Source organism: Balaenoptera acutorostrata, chromosome 10 (genome assembly GCF_949987535.1).
Source record: "Balaenoptera acutorostrata chromosome 10, mBalAcu1.1, whole genome shotgun sequence".
Classification (NCBI taxonomy): domain Eukaryota; kingdom Metazoa; phylum Chordata; class Mammalia; order Artiodactyla; family Balaenopteridae; genus Balaenoptera; species Balaenoptera acutorostrata.
The window spans coordinates 74,674,197-74,696,842 of record NC_080073.1 but is presented as its reverse complement, the minus strand read 5'-3'; the positions used below and the strand labels follow the sequence as shown (position 1 = coordinate 74,696,842).

Genomic DNA, 22,646 nt, shown 5'->3' with positions numbered 1-22,646 from the left:
GCTGAACCAGTTTTCTCCACGTAGTTAACACTATAAAATTCCTCTATCTTCATTCCTGCAAAAAGTGTCATACTTTTTTTTCTCAAACATACCTCAGGAAATTTCACTAAGAACCATGGAAATAAGCGGGGCACGGGAATATAGGTCGCATCTCTCTACCAAGTAGCAATCTGGAAGAATTTTAGCCCCAGTTTCTTCTCTCTTGAAATGTAGTTAGTTATGTGCTTGTTTCCTCTCTAGACTGAGCTTCCTGAGACTAGAAATCATACCTGAATGATCTGTAGACTCCTAGTGTCTAGCACAGCGCCTGTAAACTGCTCAATAGTTTAGTGCTTAATGCCAGACACCCAGGAATCCTCCGTCTCAGAGCACAAAGGCTGAAGCAGAGCCAGAGCCCAGATCCAGGGCTCAGCCCCCCTGAGGACAGCAGAACTCGAGTCCTGCCTGAGCAATGCTGTTTCAGTGCCCCCAGACACTGGAGTTTTTCTTTTCCCATTCCTTTCCCCCCAGTAAAACCCTGGCTACTCTCTCCACACCAGGCAGTGCTAGGGCCCCTCTCCTGGGACATGGCCTCCTGTACACAGGCCTGAGGACTTTAACCATCCTAGGAGAAGGTGCCTGGTCTTTCCTCTGGGCGTGCCTCTGCGGAACACACAGACTCCGATCCTAATCAAGCAGCCAGATGATCCTTCTAACTCTTTATTCATGGGGCACACCCATTGCAAATGGCCTGAAGAGGGGCAAGAGCGTCATGTTGGACACACATTTGTCCTTAGCAAGGAGAGAAGCTTGACAGCAGGACACCACTGTAAAAGACATTAAGGGATCCATCCACTGATGTAATTATTCTAGCCATAATTATTCTAACTTCTGTTAGTTATATGAGGACAACTTCCACTTTATATATCGATTACTGAAGAATCCTGATATCCTGACTGCTACTACCTAGTGGTGGTGGTGGAGAGCAATTAAACCATAAAGTAGGGGAGTCTAAGTATAAATTCTAGGCCCCAAAGGAAAATTTAAGGAGTCTTATACCCTTACTCCAGGAAGTTTCCCCTCTGTTAGTTTCCCTAACAATTTGGGTAGAGTCACACTTGTGAGGGCAGGAACTCAAAAGGGCTTAGTGGGGCTCATTTTACAGATAAGGTTACAATTTGGTCAAACGTGTGAATCCAAAGAGAAACATGTTAATTCTGGAACAAGTTTAATGTAAAATAGTTTTTTTTTTCATTTTTTACCTATCCCTTAGCCTTCTCGTTCCTGCAGAAACAAAAGAAATGTAACGATTAAAGAAAACTTCCTGCAGATTGAGGCATATTTATCTAACTTTTAAATGACCTCATTTTTCCTTCCTTAGTTAAGGGCCCATGTGAAGGGAGCAGGGAGGGAGGCCAGAGATGTTCATGACTAAACTTTCTCCTTGACCAATTTTGTTTAATTTGTAACTGTTTAGAAAGGCTGATCAATTAAAATCCTACCCCCTCACTGGCAGGGGTATTCTTTGGTAATGGTATTTAATAACAGAACTCCCACTGGACATTTACTTACCCTTTTCTTCTGGGAAAAGCAGTCATTCCTCTTTGCAAAATCAAGACAATCACAGTTGCACATTTTCCCAAATCTTTGGCTGTATTGCAATGGTTGTTTCATTTTGTAATCTCCAACTAAACATTTCCTAACCATGGATTAACAATATAGTTACTGACTGGTTTCTTTTAACAGTATTTATCCAACATAACAAAATAAACTGCAATTTGTTATACTTTTTTTTACAAAACATTTTATAAATATTTTTACAAAATGTATACAAAGCAATTTCAAGTGAGACATACTATACAAATGAAGGTATTTAAGCAAATAAAGCCCACACCACACTGACAGTGAGTGACGCGTCCTCTTTAAGTCAAGTCAGTCTGTAAGGCCTCCCTAATCTAACAAAGTCTGCTAAATTCTTCAGCGCTAAAATAGTTCTTTTTCGTAATTGCCAGTTTAAAATTTGCTTTATCTTTAGGCAGTACTTAAGGACACAGAAAATCAAATGCTTAATAACAAATTCACACTTTTCCACAACAACAACAGAAAAAAAAAAAAAGAATGAAAATGATTTTTGTTACTGAGTATGAGTAGCTCTAAAACTTAACTTTGACTAATGAATCTGAACAACTGAATGTTGGCCATCCGAGGCTGAGCTCTCACCCTCCACCAGGGGGGCCTCGACATGCGAGTTATGACCTAATCACAGGAGTAAAATACATTTCGTAATCGTCATTTGTCATTATCTAGAATCTTTCCTCCATGAAAAGTAAACTTACATACACGGACACAAAAATTTACAAGTTTCATTTTGGTAAATTAGGCTCTCCGTTTTCTAGACAAGTGTCAAGGCTTAAAAAACCCTTTAAGATGGTATAGCGAAAAGTTGGGACTGGGGTAGCAGGGCAGGGTAGGGAAGAAAGAGAGGTGACAAATGTACATGGAGCTTATCTTGTCTCTTAAGAATTCCACTGATTCAGTAATTAATGTAACTCGTTAGTAGCCTCCGTGAAGGCTTCTAGGTATAAATTTCCACAATGAGAAGAATTTGATCAGGAGGGACCATCTTTAAGTCTTGCTAGGAATTAGGGGAGCATGAGCCCTAAGAAAAGAGCCTATGAAATCATGGGGTTCAGGGCAGGGTGTTACCCCAGGACTACCCAAACAGAAAGTTCCAACTGGCAATACCAACTTATCTAATATGTTACAATACAGGAAGAAGGGGAAATCTGCAACTTGGACATTGGCACAAATAAGGAAAACATGGTAACCGTAAAATGGCCCAGATTTTCCAATTTCTATTGGCTCAGGGGTGGGAGTGGGGAGAAGGTATTTTGCTTTTGTGAAGACTGGCTGTCTCACAGGGTTTGTTTGGGGGGACTAAGGGGCAGGGAGAGTCTAGGTCTTCTGTTACTATGTTTTCTAGTAATCAGAAGCCTTCCTTTCCATTGCAGGCCAACCTGGAAGAGAAATGCCCAACATGATGACAGTGGGGTCATCCCCATTCTGGGGATGGCCAGAAGCGGATCTTGGCAACATGTTAGAGTGAAGACCCGTGGGTGCGCCTCTAAAGCCAGAGAGATGGACAGAATAAATGAGAGCCCGTGCACATAACAGGGAGGGTGAGTGTGTACACACTGTCGCCAAAATGACCTCTGGATCTGAACAGCCCAGACACACGCACGCACACATGTATGTAAGAGGGTACATACAAAATACCATATGTAGCTTTCCCAATGCTAGGAGATACTGATGGTTACAATGACATTGAGAATGAAAGTGCCAACAGAAACAGGATGACCTGGGGCAGGTATACAAGAAAGGAAACTGGGGAAAGCGCCCTGAAAAGAAATATAAATAAATAAAGCAATAAGTCACGTTCATGAACATGAACATGGGCCAAACACAAACTATGGCAGGGAATGTCCTTTGGCTCTCAAGTGGGAATCCCGGGTCTCAGATCTTTCCTCTCAGTGGTGGGCTGGCTGGTTACCTTTGGTTTGTCTGTGTTTTGGTAATGATTGCTGCCAGGGGTGACTACTGTTCTCAGACAACAAGAAGCAGAAACAAGGCCAAAGTCCCCTTAACGTTTAAACTGAAAAATTACAACATAGTTTTCAAATGAAAATACTTTTGACGCTTGCCTGTTTGTTGTGGGAGGGGTGCAAAGAGAGGTTAAATGGAACAAAACCCAGCAACCAACAAAAACATACATCGTATGCTGCCTAGATCCAATTATAGAATGCAAAATGCTTGTTTTTTCTCAATAGTTAATATATATATGCTTTTACATATATACATATTATATTCCTCATGGCTCTATCCCGGCCTCCCCTGTACACTGTGCCACTTAACTGGTTTCCATTTTCTTTTATTTCGCCTGGTGAGATTATCTCAAGTCGTGCTGTCGCAACTCAAAACAAAGTATTCCCTAGATGAAACTCAACGCGGATGTGCTGAAGAGGTGAGGTTTTGCTCCGGGAGCATCAGAAAAGCACTTGAACGATGAACAGGAAGCCCTGCTTGTGCGCTACAGGTGCTCACGCCAGGGCCGTGGGTCCTGGCAGAGCAGCCAGGACTAACTGCTCAGAGACGGCCAAGGGGAGAGCCATGTGGTCTCCCGGCCCATGACACCCCCAAAGCCAAAATTTGGAGATGCAGTGGGATATTCTTTAAAAAGTATCTTCTATCAGTCCTGTTTGATTTTCTTTAATAAGTCTGTTCTTTTCAAATGACTTATGATTGTCAGAATTTTACCCAGGGCCTAGTGTACTGTGATCTCATTGAGTTACAGTGTTTAAAAAAAATAAAACAAATAAACAAAAACAAACAAAAGAATGACTATAAGCACTTTCAAAACACTTGAAATGTGTAGGGCCTAACAGACTGCTTTCTAACAAGGATCAGTTTTACTAAAGGATCTCCCTGTAACCACGACGAGTATTGCTCTTAAACAAAGAATGGGATTGAGATTAGAAAGAATAAACTGTGATGAAAGATCAAGCAGGCTGGAGACAGGAGACCATTTCCATTGCTTTTGCCAGGAAAGAATGTAACTTGTCCGGGGCGGGGTCTCGGGGGCAGGTGGGGGAGGACTGCGGCTATTAACACTCTAGGATACTATTTACAGCTGCTTCTAAAATGGAGTCAGTTTCTACAATGCCTTCACTGTGGTCCGGGATGAACTTTTCCAGGCAGTTTTCCTGCGAAGCCATTGGAGAAAAGTTGGGGAAATCTAACTCAACAGAGCCGCTAACCGTGGGGTCACTCTGGGGCTGCCGCCCCGCCTTTTTGAGTTCCAAGATGTTCTTAAATGTTGTTTCTAAACTCTTAGTGAGCTGGAGATCAGGCTGGGGCTCGGCTGACCCTTTCATGATGTCTGTGTGTAAAACTTCATTCTTTGGAGAATTCCGCAGAGTCTTGTCCTGGAAGGAGCTATTACACGTCATCTCCAGGTGCGAATCTACTAGGAGGCTTGAGAGTTTGCTCTCAGGACCGTGATCTGGTCTGGACGAGTTTTTCCGGTGCCCTTCAGGGCCGGGAGAGCACTCACTGCCTTTCACGGAGTCTTTCCGGCTGGTCTTCTCTTCAGACGCACTCCGGTACTGAACTGAGCCCATTTTGTCAAATTTCAGTGCTCTGCCGAGGCATTCGGTTTTTTTAGCAATGTTTCCTTCTGCGGAGACCACGATGTGATTAGGCACTAGATGAAATTGGTCATGATTCGTTGGTTCTGCCATGCCTGGTTTGGCTCTGTCTCTGCTCTGGGCCTTGGCCGTCAGATGCACAGAACTGGTTGTTTTACTGCCATGCTGGTCACTCCTGCCAAACTGTGTCTCATGAGCAGCTTTATCAAGTTTGAAGGAACAACAGAAATCAGCCTGAAAGCCCTCTGGAAATGGGAACAAAAAGAACATTAATGAAAGAATGAGACAGGACTAGACAGTAGCCCCTCAGTGGGTCAGGTGCAAACCTACCCCACCCTACCCCACCACACCGAGTCAGCTGTTCATGTCCAGGAATGTGCAGAAGCACAGTACTTGGGGGGCGTCCTTTAAAAGGAACCGAGGCTGCGGGGCTGCAGCTTCCAGAGGAGCTTAAACCTCTTTGAAAAAGGAGTTGCTGGATGACAGATGGGAAAACCCAATGGGCAAAAAGCTCCACTTTGTCTTGGTCTCTTACTGTAGTTTATGATCAGTTTTGTATTAATGACTGCTTTGAAACAGTCTGAAAACAGAAATCAGATGTTAGTATCAGCCTTGTTTCTTCCTTGGAGCAGAAGGCCCTGAACAGAGGCTCTGGCAGGGGGCTGGGGAGGACACAACCACCTGTCTGTGGGTGATGGCACTTCAGTCCCTCTAAACACGTGGCAGGGGACCTGGCATAACTAGTGGCACTTTGCCAGGAACACAAAACGAACGGTCAACATGCACCTTAAATGGTATCTGCTTGGAAGGACAGTGGGGTATGGAGGAACCAGGTCTGAGGGTGAGTGCTGACCTGTGCCAGGCTTCAAGAGCCAAGGATGGCGAGAGAAATGTTAGTGAGGATTTAAGGGGTTGAGGGTATGGAGGGAGGGAAGCAGGTTGCTGTTATGCAAGGGCAAAGAAAGTGTTCACTCTGGAAGTAATGAAAGTGAAATAGAGCTTTGATGATACTTATAAAGCCACAAGCATGAATTTGTTCACTAAATCCCAAAATATGAGATCTAGGGGATACAGCCTTGAAATCAAAAAAGGTGATTCCACCCAACAAACACTGTGCAGGTACAATACAGAGGAGAACAGAGCATGCCCCTGCCCACGTGACACCAGGCCTGAGGGGCTGTGACAAAAGAGGAGGGTTTATCCCCAAAGCCCAATTCACCAAATGGCAATAGGGGATTTCAGGTTCTAAGAAAAAGGGGCAGAAATATATCTCACATTATTCTCTTTTTTTTTGGAAAGATCTGAGGATTCTCCTAGGTATACAGCAATTCTTTAGGACTCTCCCTTTACACTGAGTATAAGGATCATGTATTCTCTTTGAAAATTTCTTACGCCACATCAAACACAAGGCTGAACCTTAATATTTAGGTATCAGAAAAGATGTTAGAAAAATAGAAGTAAAGCCAGAGGAAAATAATATTCCAATAGGAGGGGAATGGATTAGCCAAATTATCAAATTAGCATGTTAAAAATTTATTAAATATTATTTTGAAGACTATAGCAACAGGATAAAAACTTCAGATGTGTTAAATGGAAGAAAATTAGAATAACAAAATCATATCTAGCACATGACATGATTATAATTATATTTTAAGTGATGTATGCAAATGGGAACCATAACTGGAAGAAAACTTGAAGAAATAAAAACATTCCTTTTCTAGGATGGTAAAAGTATGGGTAAAAATTGATATTCCACAAATTATTATGTTATTCGATTTAAAAAATTTTAGACGCTAGAAAGAAGTACAGATAATTCATTTTTAAAAGGCAGAATGTGGGTCGAGTCTAGCACAGATGCAAATGGCAGGAAGCTGATGGGGTGCGGGAAGAGTACCAACAAGGAGCACTACAATCTACTAGAGCCTGTGGGCAGGGACCGTGTTTCACTGATTCCCCCCCAACAATGCACTGCACATAGTAAGAAAACTCAATCATTTGCTGAGGTTTAGTTGCTTCTGGGAAGGCTTCTGACTTACTTTAGTTCTCAAAAACTAGGGAAAGATTGAGAAGTTTGAGTTTACAATGGGGAAGAAGAATCACTTAACTGAATGTAAAATTCCAGTTTGGATTTTGCAGAACAACCTTTTCAGAGTATTCATATCCTGCTCTCAACTCTGGATTTTTTTCTCCCCAGAATTCAGGATCTACCTTCAGGTTTCATACTCCAAGGTCACTTCAGACAGTCTCCGCAAAGCCATAGTCCCTGAACCCTGGCGGTAGCTCTCCTCTGCTTTTACTCTGGCGTTTCTTACCGGGGTCTACAAGTGCCAGACGCTTGTCCCGGGACAGAGAAGCTCTTTCCTCTTGGTTGAACATTCTGTCGATCATCACCATCTCAGCGGAGGGATTGATCCGCTGAAAATGAGAGAGCCTAGTCATTTCAGATGCCCTTTAACAAGTGCAAACAGCTCGCTGTGTTTTGGGGACAAAGGAAGCAATCAGAAAGGAGAATATGTTTATCCTTGACATACTTTTTTGAATCGTGTTTTTTGGGGAAAGGTAATTTACCACATTGGTACAAACTTCAGAAGGTACTAAAGGGGATGCGGAAAGTCAGCCTTCCTTCTTCGCCTCCCCTGTGCACTGCCTTCCCCACCCACCCAGGGCCCTCCCTGCAGGAACCCTCGTGCCAAGCAGTTTAGTAAACTCTTCCAGAGATATTTTATGCACACACAGAAATTTATGTTCTTCGTTCTTTATTTTTGCACACAAACAGCAGCAACTATACACACTGTTCTGTACGTTTCTTATTTCCTCCTCTGCTTGATATGTGGGAAATCTTTTCATTAGGATGACCTTTTACTTTATATTCTGCTATGCTATAATTGTGTTGTGTTTTGTTTTTGGCCGTGCTGCATGGCTTGTGGGATCTTAGTTCCCCAACCAGGGACTGAACCCGTGCCCTCGGCAGTGAAAGCACAAGAGACCTAACCATTGGACCTCCAGGGAATTCCCTATAATTGTTTTGTATTAAGGCTTTCCTTAGAATTATTTTTTCCTGTACAGAATCAAATCTTAAATTATATTTCTGGGGCTTCCCTGGTGGCGCAGTGGTTGAGAATCTGCCTGCTAATGCAGGGGACATGGGTTCGAGCCCTGGTCTGGGAAGATCCCACATGCCACGGAGCAGCTGGGCCCGTGAGCCACAATTGCTGAGCCTGCGCGTCTGGAGCCTGTGCCCCGCGACGGGAGGGGCCGCGATAGAGAAAGGCCCGCGCACCGCGATGAAGAGCGGTCCCCGCACCGCGATGAAGAGTGGCCCCCGCTTGCCGCAACTGGAGAAAGCCCTCGCACGAACCGAAGACCCAACACAGCCAAAAATAAATAAATAAATAAATAAAATCAAGTAAAACTAAAAAAAAAAAAAAAAAAAAAAAAAAATTATATTTCTGGGTCTTATTTAACATAAAAATTCATGGCAGATATAATTTGTCCAAGTAATTAGTCCATTTGTCCAAGTCTGTCCAAATGGTCCTTTTCTCACAAATGATAGTTAGTCTTTTTGATATCTCAGAGTTTTGTTTCAGAAATGATCGTCAATATAAGAACAACTATTTCAGACTTTGGTGGCACAGTTTTAATATACATAAGTATAGGCATATCTCATTTCATTGCACTTTGCAGGTATCGCGTTTTTTTACAAATTGAAGGTTGTAGCAACCCTGCATCGAGAAAGTCTATTGGCACCACTTTTCCAACAACATTTGCTCACTTCATGTCTCTGTGTCACGTTTTGGTAATTCTCCCAATATTTCAAACCCTCCACCAGCAAAAAGATTACAACTCACTGGAGGCTCAGATGATGGTTTTTAGCAATGAAGTATTTTTAAATTAAGGTATGCACATTGTTGTTTTAGACACAACGTTACTGCACACTTAATAGACTGCAGTATAGTGTAAACATAACTTTTATTTGCACCAGAAAACGAAAAAGTTCTGTGAAACAATTTATTGCGATATTCACTTTATTGAGGTGGTCTAGAACTGAACCCACAATGTTTCTGAGGTATGCCTGTAAATATATATGCTTTAGTAAACACAAACACACACACATACATATTTATACTATATTGCATATGTGTATAATGTAGTTCAGCTAATACCTCAAGGTACATTTTCAAAGCTGATCTCAAATTAAAAGCCACTTGTAAGAGACCAATTTATTAAAGTCTGTATGATTTTAGAACTGCTCCTAAAATCTCAGATAGGTTTGGTCTTTCCATCATTTTCTGAGATACCTTACTCCTTTCTCTAATTATCTGGTGCTTTAAAATTAATTTTAGGTGAGTTCCTCGGTGGTCCACTGGTTAGGACTCAGTGCTTTCACTGCTGTGGGCCGGGGTTCAATCCCTGGTCGGGGAACTAAGATCCCACAAGCCATGAGGTGCGGCCAAAGGGAAAAAAAAACCAACTAATTTTAGTTTCTATTTGGGGTGCTGAAAATGCTCTGGAATTAGCGAGTGGTGATGCTTGCGCAGCCTTGTGAATATACTAAAATCCATCAGTTTGTACGTTTTAAAATTAAGCATGATTTTTTTGGGGGGAAATTATTATTGTAATATATGACAAAAGATTCATATTTATTTATTTATTTATTTTACATCTTTATTGGAGTATAATTGCTTTACAATGTTGTGTTAGTTTCTGCTGTACTACGAAGTGAATCAGCTATATGTATACATATATTCCCATATCCCCTCCCTCTTGAACCTCCCTCCCACCCTCCCTATCCCACCCCTCTAGGTGGTCACAAAGCATCGAGCTGATCTCCCTGTTAAGCATGATTTTTATGACATGCTAGTGATCTCTCAATTGAAAACAAGACAAAACTAACTTTTTTTTTATTTGGCTGCACCACGTGGCTTGCAGGATCTTAGTTCCCTGACCGGGGCGAAAACCCGAGCCCTCGGCAGTGAGAGCACAGAGTCCTAACCACTGGACCGCCAGGGAATTCCCTAGACAAAACTAATTTTAACATCTGTCACCACCTCATCTTTTCAGATATTATTCTGAACAATATTCAGCAGAAGTGTTGCTGGTCCTCTCCCACGTCTTCTGGTTGGTGAGAGGCAGTGGACAGCATCGGAGTGTGGATGGGGGTCAGGTGGTCCTGGTCTGTATTCTAGCTCTGCTAATTACATTGCAAACTTACTGGCTGTATGATGTTGGGCAAATTACGTAACCAAAGCCCTAGTTCCTCATTTGGAACCAGGAAAACAATAGCACTGATTGAGTGTCATCAACCATGGAAAGCATAGCAAATATAGCTGCTGTTAGTAGAAGATTCAGTCAAAGGTAAGTTTTTCTACAATTTTAAGTATCTGTGCCTTTTAAACTATGTTGGGAAAATGTAATTTCTTGAAGTTTTTCTCTCTGAATTAGTAGCTGTGACCTGTGGAGTTTAAGAAACAAACATGCTTGGTAGTGGAACTTTACCATGGCATCTTCCAGGAGCAGGCATCTGTACTTGTTAAGCATAGCTTGGGTCCTTTTTAGGAGCTGAGTGGCAACTGTTTCAAATTCATTGTCAACTTTAAAAAGAGAGAGAGAGAGAGAGAGGAAAAAAAAAAGTAAGAGAGTGCAATTCACCCACTAGGTCCTTTTTTCCTTAGGACTGAAATGAATTATTCCTCCATTTTCTCTTTTTAGTTTAGTTCTTCCTTGGTTAAACATCATCCTTCTACACTCCTGTCCCTCACTGTTCACTGGAATGTGATCACAGAAACTCATTTTAATACTAGCTTATTTTCACTCTAATTAGGAAACCAAAAACATAATGCCGTTAATTAAGATCATTTATAAAAGAAAACCACTAAACACAGACCAGCAGCAAATATCAATGAACAGAGAATGATCTACTAGTTTAGGTGACCTAAGCCTCCACTTCCTTCCAACAGCATGAAAAACTGAAACTGCTGAGACAATGAAGTCCTACTGTCCGGGCTGGGCAGACCAGTTTCATGTAACGACACCAACTCGTCCATGGCATCTCGCAGGTCATGGTCCTGTGGCTCTGTCCTTTGTCTGTCTGTCTCCAAAGGTCTCACATTTTCCACTTCACTCTTCTCAGAGCCTCCACATCCCTGTTTAATGCTGGATGTGGACGCTCTTCCCTGGTCCTCCCAGGGAAGCTCACAGTGGATTGACTGCTGCACTCCCCTCAGAGACCCTGCCCTGGACTCACTTTGGAACCTCAAAGAATGCTTTTTGGGAGCTACAGTATCTATCTAATTCATAAAAGTGATAGTAGCAGCTCAGGGTATGTATGCATTCTGTCTAAACGCAAGGACTGTGCCTGAATCACCGTGCAGAGCACCTCGTCCAGGGCCATCCTGTCTGCAGCCAGAGTCCAAACAGTGCTCTGGATTCACTGCCCTCAAATGTGTCCATAAAATATTCGGACATTTGGGTATCCCTCCACAGAATGTTGAGAAGAATAAGTCACAACCCTAAACATGGACTGGGAAATCAAGTAAATTGGGAAGAAGGTAGGTCCGCAATGAAAAACAGTAACCTGGCTACCATCTGGGGGTGACGAGGCTCTGGTTCTCCTGTGGCGTGAGTCCCCAGGAGGGCGTCCCTAGGAGGGTGTCTGGTGTCAAGGTGGCACTCTGGGGGTCCAGCCTGCTTACCTTTCTTTAGGTCTTCCTCCGTGGGCATGGAGCCCTGGCACACATGGTAGGAGAGCAGCCTTTGCACTGCGTCACTGAGTGATCGGAACTGACTTTTATCAGGTGTCACCGTGTGGGTTTGGTCCCTCTGTAACTGCTGGAGAATGCTGTTAAAGAGAAATTGCCAATGGCAGTGTCGAGTCATGTTAAGAAATCTAATCATGATGGTTATTTGCATGCAAAGACAATGAGAGACACAGGAATGTTATTATCCATAGTATAGCAGGTCTTTTTTTCCCTCAGTTTTATACTTCATACATCATGGTGGGTTTAGAGTTTAGTCTAACCATCAACACAGGGGACTCAAACTATGACCCTGGCCTCAAAAGCATGGTGTTCCCACCAGCCATTCAAGTGTGGGCGCTCACACAGACCTTGGCAATGCCTGACCATTGGCCAGCTAAGCTTATGGTAGTATTTCTGTTCTGAACATAGTAGTTTATTTTTTTTATTTTTTGGACTAATAACATCATTGATAGAACTTATTATAGACGGATAACCAAACAAAGTCTGTGTCTCAAAACCAGTGTTAAATCAATCTCAGGGTTGAGAGGAAGAAAAGGGGAATCTAAAATCACAAGAAGTGCAGACATTCTCCAGGATCCTTGTCCTTCTGGATCCACGCTCCCTTCAGGGTCTTCATCATTATAAATGTTCTCTGCCATTTGACAAGCTTGCATGATATTGTCTTCTGATACAGAACAGATCACCCAAGGTTCATTGGGATTTGAGGAGAAATCAGATATCTTGGCAGTGTGACCACCATGAATAAACAACAACTCTGATGGCCCATCGTCTGCATCTTCCAGGGATTGTTCCTCTCCAATTTTACTTAAATCCCAGACATTCAGTCTGTGATCAGTACCACTGGAAGCCAAAATAGTCTCATTGTAAGGCGACCACTGAACCTGGAATATTTCATCCTTATGTGATTCAAAGGAATGCAACCTAAGTTTCAGATTTCTCAGATCCCACAAGGCAACAGTCTTGTCAGCTGATCCTGTGGCAAGAAGGAACTCACTACAAGGACTGAAAGAAAGGCAGTTCACTTCAGCAGTGTGAGCACCAACTGCGTGGCTTGGTTGGACATAGGACTTTATTAAACCTTGCTTCTCCTCAGAGACCCTGAGGCCAATCAAAGGGTATGTGGTTGCTAAAAAGACAAAGAACTATTCTCCTTAAGAACAAAAGGGTGAACGGTAGGCTCAAACTACATTTGAGATATATATATATATCTCCTAACAGAAATAAACTATAGGGAAAGATTTCCAAAGTATACTTTAAAAAATATGTAGTATCATAACCTGACTGTTGTTGTATATTTGTTGAAGGTTAGGAACCTAGAAAAATGTTCAAAATGGGTCATTTCCGAAGGTAACTCACAAAGCTCCTTTAGTTAGCTGTTTTGCAGCAGGCCTCTTTTGTCCTCCCGAATGACTATCCACCTAAAGACAAAACACACCTCTTATTATTCCCTTTTGTAGAAAAAATAAGCAAAATACAGTTATACATAAAGGTCACTATGTTTCCAATATTTTCAAATCCTTATCAAGAGCAGACTCGAAGCATGTAGCATTTGCTGTAATTTGCCAATGTTGAAAAATGAAACAAGGAAATCCATAGACCCATGTAGCAAAGTTGCACTGTGTCAAGATTATAGAAAGCTGTACTATCAGTTCCTTGGAAGGACTTAGCTTGTACCTTAAAGCCAGAATTCCCAACTCCCTCTACAAAGCTTCATTATATTTTTGAAGAAATATATTTTAAGTAACAACTCCATAAACATCTGAAAATTCAGTAGACGGTCCTTAATTCATCCTCTCAGAGGTAAATAAGGGAGCAAACACGTCTGAGCTCCTGTCACATACAGTCCAGGCATGTGACCTAGTAGGGCATTTCTTAGATCACAGTAAGGAACAAATACGCCTTACATCAGAACCTGAGAACTGAACCAAGATCCTTCACTGAGTATTCCAGGCAGGCCCAGACTACCACAGATTTCATTAAGCTATTATAAGTTTGATGGAGAAGAGACTAAGGCCTTAGAAAACTGAAAACAATTTTTTTTCTTCCTTTTCAGACCAGTATCGGTTAAAAGACCATAGCGACTGACTACTTCATATACTCCTGCAGGAAAAAAAAATCTCTAGTATAAATAAGAGGAACAGATCCACTTTTGATAGGATAATAATCATTATCATTCAACAGTAAACTACATTTTTTGAGTGCCTACGATGTGTTGGCTGCTGGTATACTATTAATTCATGAGGAAATGAAAGAACTGTCAATATGTGAGAAATAGAACAGACACATTCACCCTATAAACATTAACATTACAAGGCATGGCTCTCGGGGAAGGTCTTCAGTGAGCACTTCTGTGGGCACACAGGGCGACGAGGCTGACCGTGCAGATGATGCCAGACAGCCACCAGCAAGCACAAGGTGATGTGACCACGTTTCTGTCAATCATGCTGAACACTGAGAAGAAGCTGTGCAAACTGTTTTCTACCTGCACAGCTGGCTGGCCAGGAGATGATCCAACGACTTTTTCCTGCTGTGGTTGTGTGGTTCCTAAGGACACTGGTATAACTTTGCTTCCAGAATCCTGTCCTATTAGAATGAACACATGAGACAACGTTCAACAGAAACAGTAAATCAGGCCCACTGTGTAACCCCTAGAGTCCAATGTACACAGATTACTGAACATTCTGAAAGGGATTTGTTTATCATGGGTGCTGGCTGTGAGGAAGGAGAGCAGGAAGTACATTTATCTACCAAAGCTCTAAAGACAGAGGTAAGGATTATTAAAGCTTATTTAGGTAATAAATAGAAATAAACACATAAATAAATGGTAATAAATAAAAGCTGTCAATGCTACAGTTTCAAATTATCTAAGGTCTAAGGAATAGGCCTCAAGCCAGTGATCTGTCAGTACTACCGAACCCCCAAATACTCACAACTTAAGAAAGGGAGGCCCAAATAGGGGACTGGCTAGGAGTGTTCATGCTGTCATCTTTTCTAGTACTTATTGAGCAGTGTGGGTGTTCAAAGCTTTAGAAGAAATGGAAGACATGGCCCACGATATTTTTTGTTTTTGTCTGGGTCAGGGGGAGTTGGGGGGGAGATTCTAAATATACAAATACAGGATAGGTACAAAGTCGCATGTGTCATATAATACTAGGTTTCATTGTTTCTAAGCAGCACATTTTTTTCACGTAATTTAATGTGTTGTGATTTAAATAGAAGTGCTTTTCTTTTCCTCATTAGTATATAAGATACTACAGATGCAACATGGTACATTATTTGGGTGGAAAGGATACGGAAAGAAGGAAGGATCAGAGCGGAGGTGAGGCTGAGTGGAAGAGATGCAGGATGAGGGATGTGTGAAGAGTGTCCCCTGGGTGCTAGGAGGACGGGGACGGACTAAGGAGAGCTCACAACAGAGGCTCCTGACCTGGCAGTGCGGTGCTCAAGAGGCCTGGGATGGGCGCTTGCCTCAGGCCATCTGCAGTCTTGGAAGCAGAAATGGGGGAAGTCTGATTCAAACTTTTTTTCTGAGCCTGTGAAAAAACATTGCCAAGATGGAAAAATTAATTTCATGATAAAAGCTTTAATAGATCACTTAAAGGGCCAACCAAGTCTGTTAATGAGTCTCCCGCATCACCTTCGGTTTAGCTTACAAAACAAAAGTTTAAAAACATTATTCTCCCATCACATTGGGAGAACTGCAAAGAGTACCCTTTAAAGTCTACAAGCCTGCTGACGCCATTCAGGAGGGATGATTGATCCCAGCTGAGCTGATTGATAGCAGCTGCTTTCTCGCTCCTGGAACTCCTGTGTTCATGGTGCTCAGATGCAAAGCTGAGCCTGAAACGCAGTCTCTACCCCCAACAGTTTCTATCCTCAGTAATGCGATGTCACGCCTGCAAGGATTATGACCCTGAGTATCAGTTCCTAGGTGGGGTCTGCAGGGACGCTGAGCACCCAGTCAGGGCCCAAGCACCAACCCCAAATCTACTGTCAACATTCGCTGTCCACTGTGTGGATGATCTAAAGGACATCTCACCCCTGCCGTCTGGGATGTCTCTAGTTCGTGTCATGATAACCTCAGGTGGCATGTAATTGGGAAATGTAAATTCAACTGAATATTAGTCTGAGCAAAATATTATTAGAAAAATTAATCTAATGTTTAAACTGTTGTGTGCTTCTTTTCTATAAATAAGGAAGATGAACTGGATGACGTTTAAGGACTAACAAATTCCTTTTAGCTCTAAAAAAATCTGTTATCTCTATAATGCATTTAAAGTAAGATGATAAAGCGTTTCTAAACTACTCCCAAATTTTAATCCTTAATGTCATTACTACTTCACAGTGCAGTAAGTTTTCACTTTTTCCTTCAGTTTTATATTTTGTATACCAGCAGATGATTTAGTTTAGTCTAACCATCTCCATGTGTGATGACCTGTGACCTTGGCCTAAGCAAAATGTTCCCAACAACCATTCACATGTGGCCGCTCACACAGACCTTGGCAATACTTGGCCATTGGCCAACTAAACTCATGTTAATATTTCTGTTCTAAACAATTAATTATTCTAAACAATTAATTATCTATTTGGTCCTTTTTTCTAATACAGAAATGGAGATGGATTTGACATCATTCAAGAAAGACTGGAGGAGGTCATTACAAAGTTGGAAACAGTCACTTTGCTCATCCTTCCATTAGCAGGGAAGGTCGGACCTGCATCTCTTAGTGAGAACACCATGGGGGAAAACCTCCCAGTCTTCACAGCATTTGCCCTAGAACATAACTCCACACTTTCCTACTGTAGGGAAGCTCTTCACAAGAAGGACACCCATGTTGTGAGGAGGCCTGGGGTGAACAGTGAGCACAGGTCTTCCTCACAAATATTTCCAAGGGACGAACACTAAGGGCCACCTTGACCTAGTGGTTAGCATTCTGGGCTTTGACTGCCATGGCCCGGGTTCAATCTCTGGTGGGGGAACTGAGATCCTGCAAGCCGCTCAGTGCAGCCAAAAAGTAAATAAATAAAAATAAAAATAAGGGCCATCTTGAATAAAAAAACAAACAGATAAAAGTTGGAAAAACGTGGTCTAACAGGGCAAGGCTACATTCTAGATGGGACTCTGAAATAACGAGATCAACAGATGAATAGATGAACCAGAATGAATATGTTCAAATGACCAAAATCCTCATAGCAGTGTTGCCGGGACACAACATTTTTGGAATTTCTTTCAATATGCCTAGTTCACATGAAACAGAAGAATATCATCCTAATTGCTTAAGAGCACACAAGTTTTTTTTGTTTTTTTTTTAAATAAATAAATGTCATTACCCATCCTGATCTCCCACCTTATTTATCAGGTATCACCTTGAATGATTCCTAGCTATTGAACAGACAAATAAAACAAAATCCATGCATACATAAGTAGTGAAACTATAAGAACAGCAAGGAAGAAATCACCATAAAAGTCAGGAGAGGGGCTAGGTTAGGAAGGTACATGAAGGGGGTACTTTCTGGGGTACTGATAATCTATTTCTTGAGTGGTTACATGCATGGGTATTTGCTTTATAATTATTTGTTAACTGTACATTTATGTTTTCTATATTTTTCTATGTGTTTTTTCATAATACAGAAGAGTAAAGAGGAAAAAAAAAATACTCTGAATAATCTAATCTAATGTCAAAGCTTGAAAAATTGCCATCATTTAAGGGTATAAAGTACTGTTGTGTCTGAAAACAAGGTTACTAACTGTAGGGACACCTCTTGTTTGAACAGGTTTTTTGTTTTTTGTTTTTTTTGGCTGCAAGGTGGTCTTTCTCTAGGTGCAGCGAGCGGGGGCTACTCTGTTGTGGTGTGCGGGCTTCTCATTGTGGTGGCTTCTCTTGTTGCGAAGCACGGGCTCTAGGCGCGTGGGCTTCAGTAGTTGTGGCACGTGGGCTCAGTAGTTGTGGCTCGTGGGCTCTAGAGTGCAGGCTCAGTAGTTGTGGTGCACACTCTTAGTTGCTCTGAGGCATGTGGGATCTTCCCGGACCAGGGCTCGAACCCGTGTCCCCTGCGTTGGCAGGAGGATTCTTAACCACTGTGCCACCAGGGAAGTCCTGAGCAGGTTTTGGTGTAAGTGTTTTACAGTCCCCTTGCCCACCCATGTGGGGGATGAACACTGGCATCAGTGCATTTTCATCTTTCAGCTACTGCCAGTACCCCTCACTGTGTCCCTCCCCTTGGGACTGGAATGATCTCCCCACCTCTTATGCTGTGAGGGTAACACAGAGGTTGGGCGGGGCAGGTAGGGCCAGGGTGGTGGTAGAACTGTAATCCACTGGGAACTTGGTTTGGTGTCCCCACCGGAATCTCCTCCATTCACTAGGTCTGTATGTTTGGAAAGCTCTGCTGCCCGAGGGATCTGCTCTGTTCCCAGATGTTCGCTGGTCACTGGTCACTCCCAGTCCCCTGATTTCAGGGCAGGACTTTTGTGTGTCTGGTTCACTGCTGTATCCCCAGCACCAGAAGAGGGCCTGACACCATAGTGAGCACACAGTAAATCATTGTTAAATGAAAATAAGTGAGTGAATTCCACTGCGGCATTAAGTCATAGGGGTCTGTACTTCCTCCTAATCCAATGCCCCTGCCCAGGAGCCAGCAACTTTCTCTCATTCCCCCCAAATTTAGGTTGCCCCCGAAATGACAATCTTTTCCAGAAATAAAATATATCATTCAGGGTTTTTTTTTTTTCTGAACTCTTGGAGAAGACTTTTTAAAATTTTTATTTATTTATTGCGCCGGGTCTTAGTTGAGGCAGGCAGGCTTCTTAGTTGCGGCATTTGAACTCTTGGTTGCGGCATGCATGTGGGATCTAGTTCCCTGAACAGGGATCGAACCTGGGCCCCCTGCTTTGGGAGCATGGAGTCCTATCCACTGCGCCACCAGGGAAATCCCTCTTAGAGAAGACTTGCTCTTGAAATATATTTTCTTCACAAATAGAGAAGCTATTTAAGGATATTTTGTTGAGAACTTGGCTCCAAGAACTCTGCTCATATCAATGTACAATTTTAACTCTTTAGACCCTGCATTATCTTGATACCACGTGAATATACAGAAATCCACCAATGAATCAGAATACTCAATATATCCCTATCCCCCTCTGTGGTACACTTTGTAAGAAGCCAACGACAAACTAGCAAGATGATATTCATCAACCGACAGGCATTTGCTGAGTGAGGGAGGCCATCTGTGATCTTCCCAGCCCACAGTCTCCTCTGGGAATTGCCCCATTGCCATAGAAATGGGTTGGAGCCAGCACAGTTGGACACACAAAGGTCTGTTACCTGCTAGAGGGCATTAAGAGCTAGAATCCAGGGAACGAGCACCTTTTCTTCCCATGGAAAAGTGCCAAGCCTGCCAGTGAGCAGCTTCTCTACCCAGAGGGGTGCTTTTTTCTATTTTGGCTCAGAGGGGCACTTTTTCCTAAGTTGAACAAAGGCTCCATGTAGATCATCAGCTCTATACGTATAGAGCTCCGTAAAGAGGCCCCGCGTGGCCACTTCCTCATGTTGCCCACAACTGGCTCCTCTGGTCAAGGATGACTGAACCACGGGTGGGCCAATCAGACTCTCTCTCCTTGGAACTGAGAATTGGGGGAGGGGGAGGGATACCTAAGGGCCGCGGTTCTCAAATGCAGGTTTATAGCCTAACTGCATCAAGATCACGTGGGGGAGCATCTGAAAGACAAAGTTTCTGGGTTCCATCCACAAAGATCGATTCAGAAATCCAATGTGGGGCTTAGGAATCTATAAATTAAAAAAGCTCTCCAGTTAATTCTGATGCATTGCTAAGTTTTGGAAACCACTGCACTTGCCAGTCTGTTTTTGTTTTTTTGTTTGTTTGTTTTGTTTTTGTTTTGTTTTTGCCAGTTTCTGTTAAATGCTTGGAAGAGTGAGAGAGGACCATGAAGGAGAGAGGTGAGGCCATGCTATCTTGAAGAGGCCAAGGGAAGAGCAGAGAGCCTGGTTCTGACTCTTATAAAGAAGCTACACTACACGAGACGTTCTCCTTTTTGCTAAATGTGTTAGGGTGAGTTTCTAGACAGTTGCAGCCCGAAGTACCTTGACTAAGACATTTGGGTGTTCACTGTATACACAGCACCATGGTAATCACAGAGAAGGCAGCTGAAGGATACCACACACAGTCTTTGCCCTCTGAAAGTTCACCATCCAGAAAACAACCAGGCCCACCCAAACACAGTGTACCATATTATGGTGTCCGACCTCAGGCCCTCATGCATGACCAGCAATCCTCTTTTTCCCCTGGCCAGCTCCTTGCTTATTTTCCACTGAAGGCTATTTCATTACCTTCAAACCTGTAAGCCAGGTGAGAATTCATTCAACTTTCTACCACCAAAGCTACGACATCACCTGCAACCCCATTCATCCCTTCCCGCTTCTCTGTTACAGTGGAAGAAGCATCCCCCAATGCTTTTATACAAAGAATCCCACCAACGTTCTGGAATTCATGTCCTTCTCCTTCCCATGAGCTTGGAAAAGAGCTCAAGCCTTTCCCATATCTTATAAAAACCACACCCTGACTCCACACATCCGTGGAGCTACTGCAGTGTCAGTTACTGTCATTTTTCTGGAAGTTGTCTGTGCTTATCACCACACCCCCCTACTCCCCTTAATCTATTGCAGTCTGGCTTCTGCACATATCACTCCATGGAAACAAATCTTACCAAGGTCAACAACTGCCTCCTTGTTGCTACATGTGTCAGAAACATTCCCATCCTGACTTCCACCCACTTCCCAGCAACACTCCACTCTGTGCACACCATCCCTCCCGCCTGCCTCATTTTCCTTACTTAGCTTCCAAAATGCTGAGCCCTATGGGTTTTATGCCTCCTCTCTGGAATATTCTGAGTCTTACCTGCGGACCCCTCTTTCTGTGTCCATATCCTAAGTGTGTTGGTGTTTTGGGGCTCTCTCCTGGCTGCTCCTCCTCTCTACTGACACACTCTTCCTGATCCATTTCATCCACTCCCACCGCTTCCATCACGATATACATGCTGGTCAATCCCACTTCAGCTCACATTTCACTCTCTGCTTCAGCACATGTAGCTGTTGCCCATACAACTTGGTTGTCCCAAAGGTACCTCACCCTTGACAAACAACCTAAACTGAACTCAGAACTTCCCTTCAAACCATTTCTTCCCATGTTCTCTATTTCGGTGAACCTGGGTGTCACTGCCAGAAACTTCTGTGTCACCCTTATTCCTCCACTATAGCCAATCAATCAGAAGTTCTATCTAACCTGCCTCAAATCCATTCACTTCTTGCCATTTCTTCTGCCACTAGGCTCAAGCGGGTCTGCACTATTTCATGCTTACGTTACGACACTGGCTCCTGAGCCCGGCATCAGGGTCCTGTAGCATTTAGGGCTCGCTTACCTTTCCCACCTAAATCTTCACATCTCACTTGAACTTGTTTTCCTTCCCCTGCAGAACCACGTTCTCTTCTCTCTGCAAGGCTTTGCACTTGCTGATTCCACAGCCTGAACATTCTTTACTCAGACCCTCTCTTGCTGGATAACTTCCTTCTCCCATAGTAGGGCTCAGTCAGAAACCACTATTTCGTGGAAACCTGCTCAAACCATCCCGTCTTGGTGAGAGGCTCCTTTTCGGAGCCTGGTGCCCTGGGCTGCTTCCACCAAAGCACTTAGAATGCTGTCTTGTGGCTGTCGGCTTATCTGCTGCCTCCTGCCCTGCAAAAGACTGTTGCATCCCTGGGACTTGGCCCAGGGCTGGCCCCGGCAGCTACCGATACACTGTTGAATGAATGAATCAATGAAGGAAATATTGTACCTGGTGGGCAGTATAAATAAAAAGTGCAGAGGGGAGATCAGTGGAGGGTCCGAAAAAGGCTTCATTCTTTTAGGGGCTTTGGGTGCCCTGAGGGAGGAGAAGCATCTAGGCCAGATAGGAAAGGACATTCAGTGAATACCCATCAGCAAAGGCCTGAGGCTCATGTTGAGTCTGGCCTGTTCAGGGAGCCATGAGGGGTCCTGCGTGGCTAACCTGGAGCAGTTCAGCTTGAGAACCTTAGCGGCCAGGCTGGGGGTTGGTACTTTCTCCTGTGCAATGGGAAGCTCCCAGATGATTTGGTTCAGGTCACCAAGCAAATGTTTTAGGAAGATAAATGTGGTGGAAGCCAGACTTTAGGGAGAGTCTAAAGGCAGATTAATCACCCAGACAACTGTTACAGCTGTCTAATTACAGTACAAATGGGTCTTGGAAAACATCTACCCAGTGGTCCATTCTTCCTCGTTTGCACTTTAGAATCACTTGGGGAGCTTTTGAAAAATGCTGCTGCCTAGAACCTTTAATCTAGACCATTTAAATCAAAATTTATGAAGGTGAGGCCCAAGCATCCGTATTTTTACAAAGCTCCCCAGATGGTTCTATTGCATTGCTAGGCTTCCTCATTTTCAAGAGAAAACTAGGGCTCAGAATGTAAGATATGAACTTAGATCACAAAACCAGTCACTGGCAGAGGAGGACCTGCAAGTGAGCTCTGACTCCTGTTCCAACTCTTGTTTTCCCCATTATACTGCTGTCCCTCTTAAAGTCTAGCTCAGGGTACAGATGTAGAAAAGAGAGAAATGGGAAGCAGTGTGGTAGAGACAGCTAGCTGGTGAAGTCTGCCTTTACAGCAATCTGCCC

At 43.2% G+C, this 22,646-nt stretch overlaps 1 protein-coding gene across 6 annotated transcripts in view; it reads right to left on the bottom strand.

The window, feature by feature from the left end:
* Window positions 1-1,620: 1,620 nt before the first annotated feature.
* BICRAL (BICRA like chromatin remodeling complex associated protein) overlaps window positions 1,621-22,646 on the bottom strand; it is a 106,855-nt gene continuing 85,829 nt past the window's right edge. For all 6 annotated transcript variants that reach the window (XM_057554417.1, XM_057554415.1, XM_057554418.1 and 3 more), the window contains 7 exons: window positions 15,369-15,474; window positions 14,424-14,524; window positions 13,298-13,359; window positions 11,876-12,021; window positions 10,680-10,774; window positions 7,496-7,598; window positions 1,621-5,428 (listed from right to left, as the gene is read on the bottom strand). In XM_057554417.1, the coding sequence (XP_057410400.1) occupies window positions 4,641-5,428; window positions 7,496-7,598; window positions 10,680-10,774; window positions 11,876-12,021; window positions 13,298-13,359; window positions 14,424-14,524; window positions 15,369-15,474 (1,401 nt within the window). In that variant the 3' untranslated portion in view covers window positions 1,621-4,640. The remainder of the gene's footprint in view (window positions 5,429-7,495; window positions 7,599-10,679; window positions 10,775-11,875; window positions 12,022-13,297; window positions 13,360-14,423; window positions 14,525-15,368; window positions 15,475-22,646) is intronic.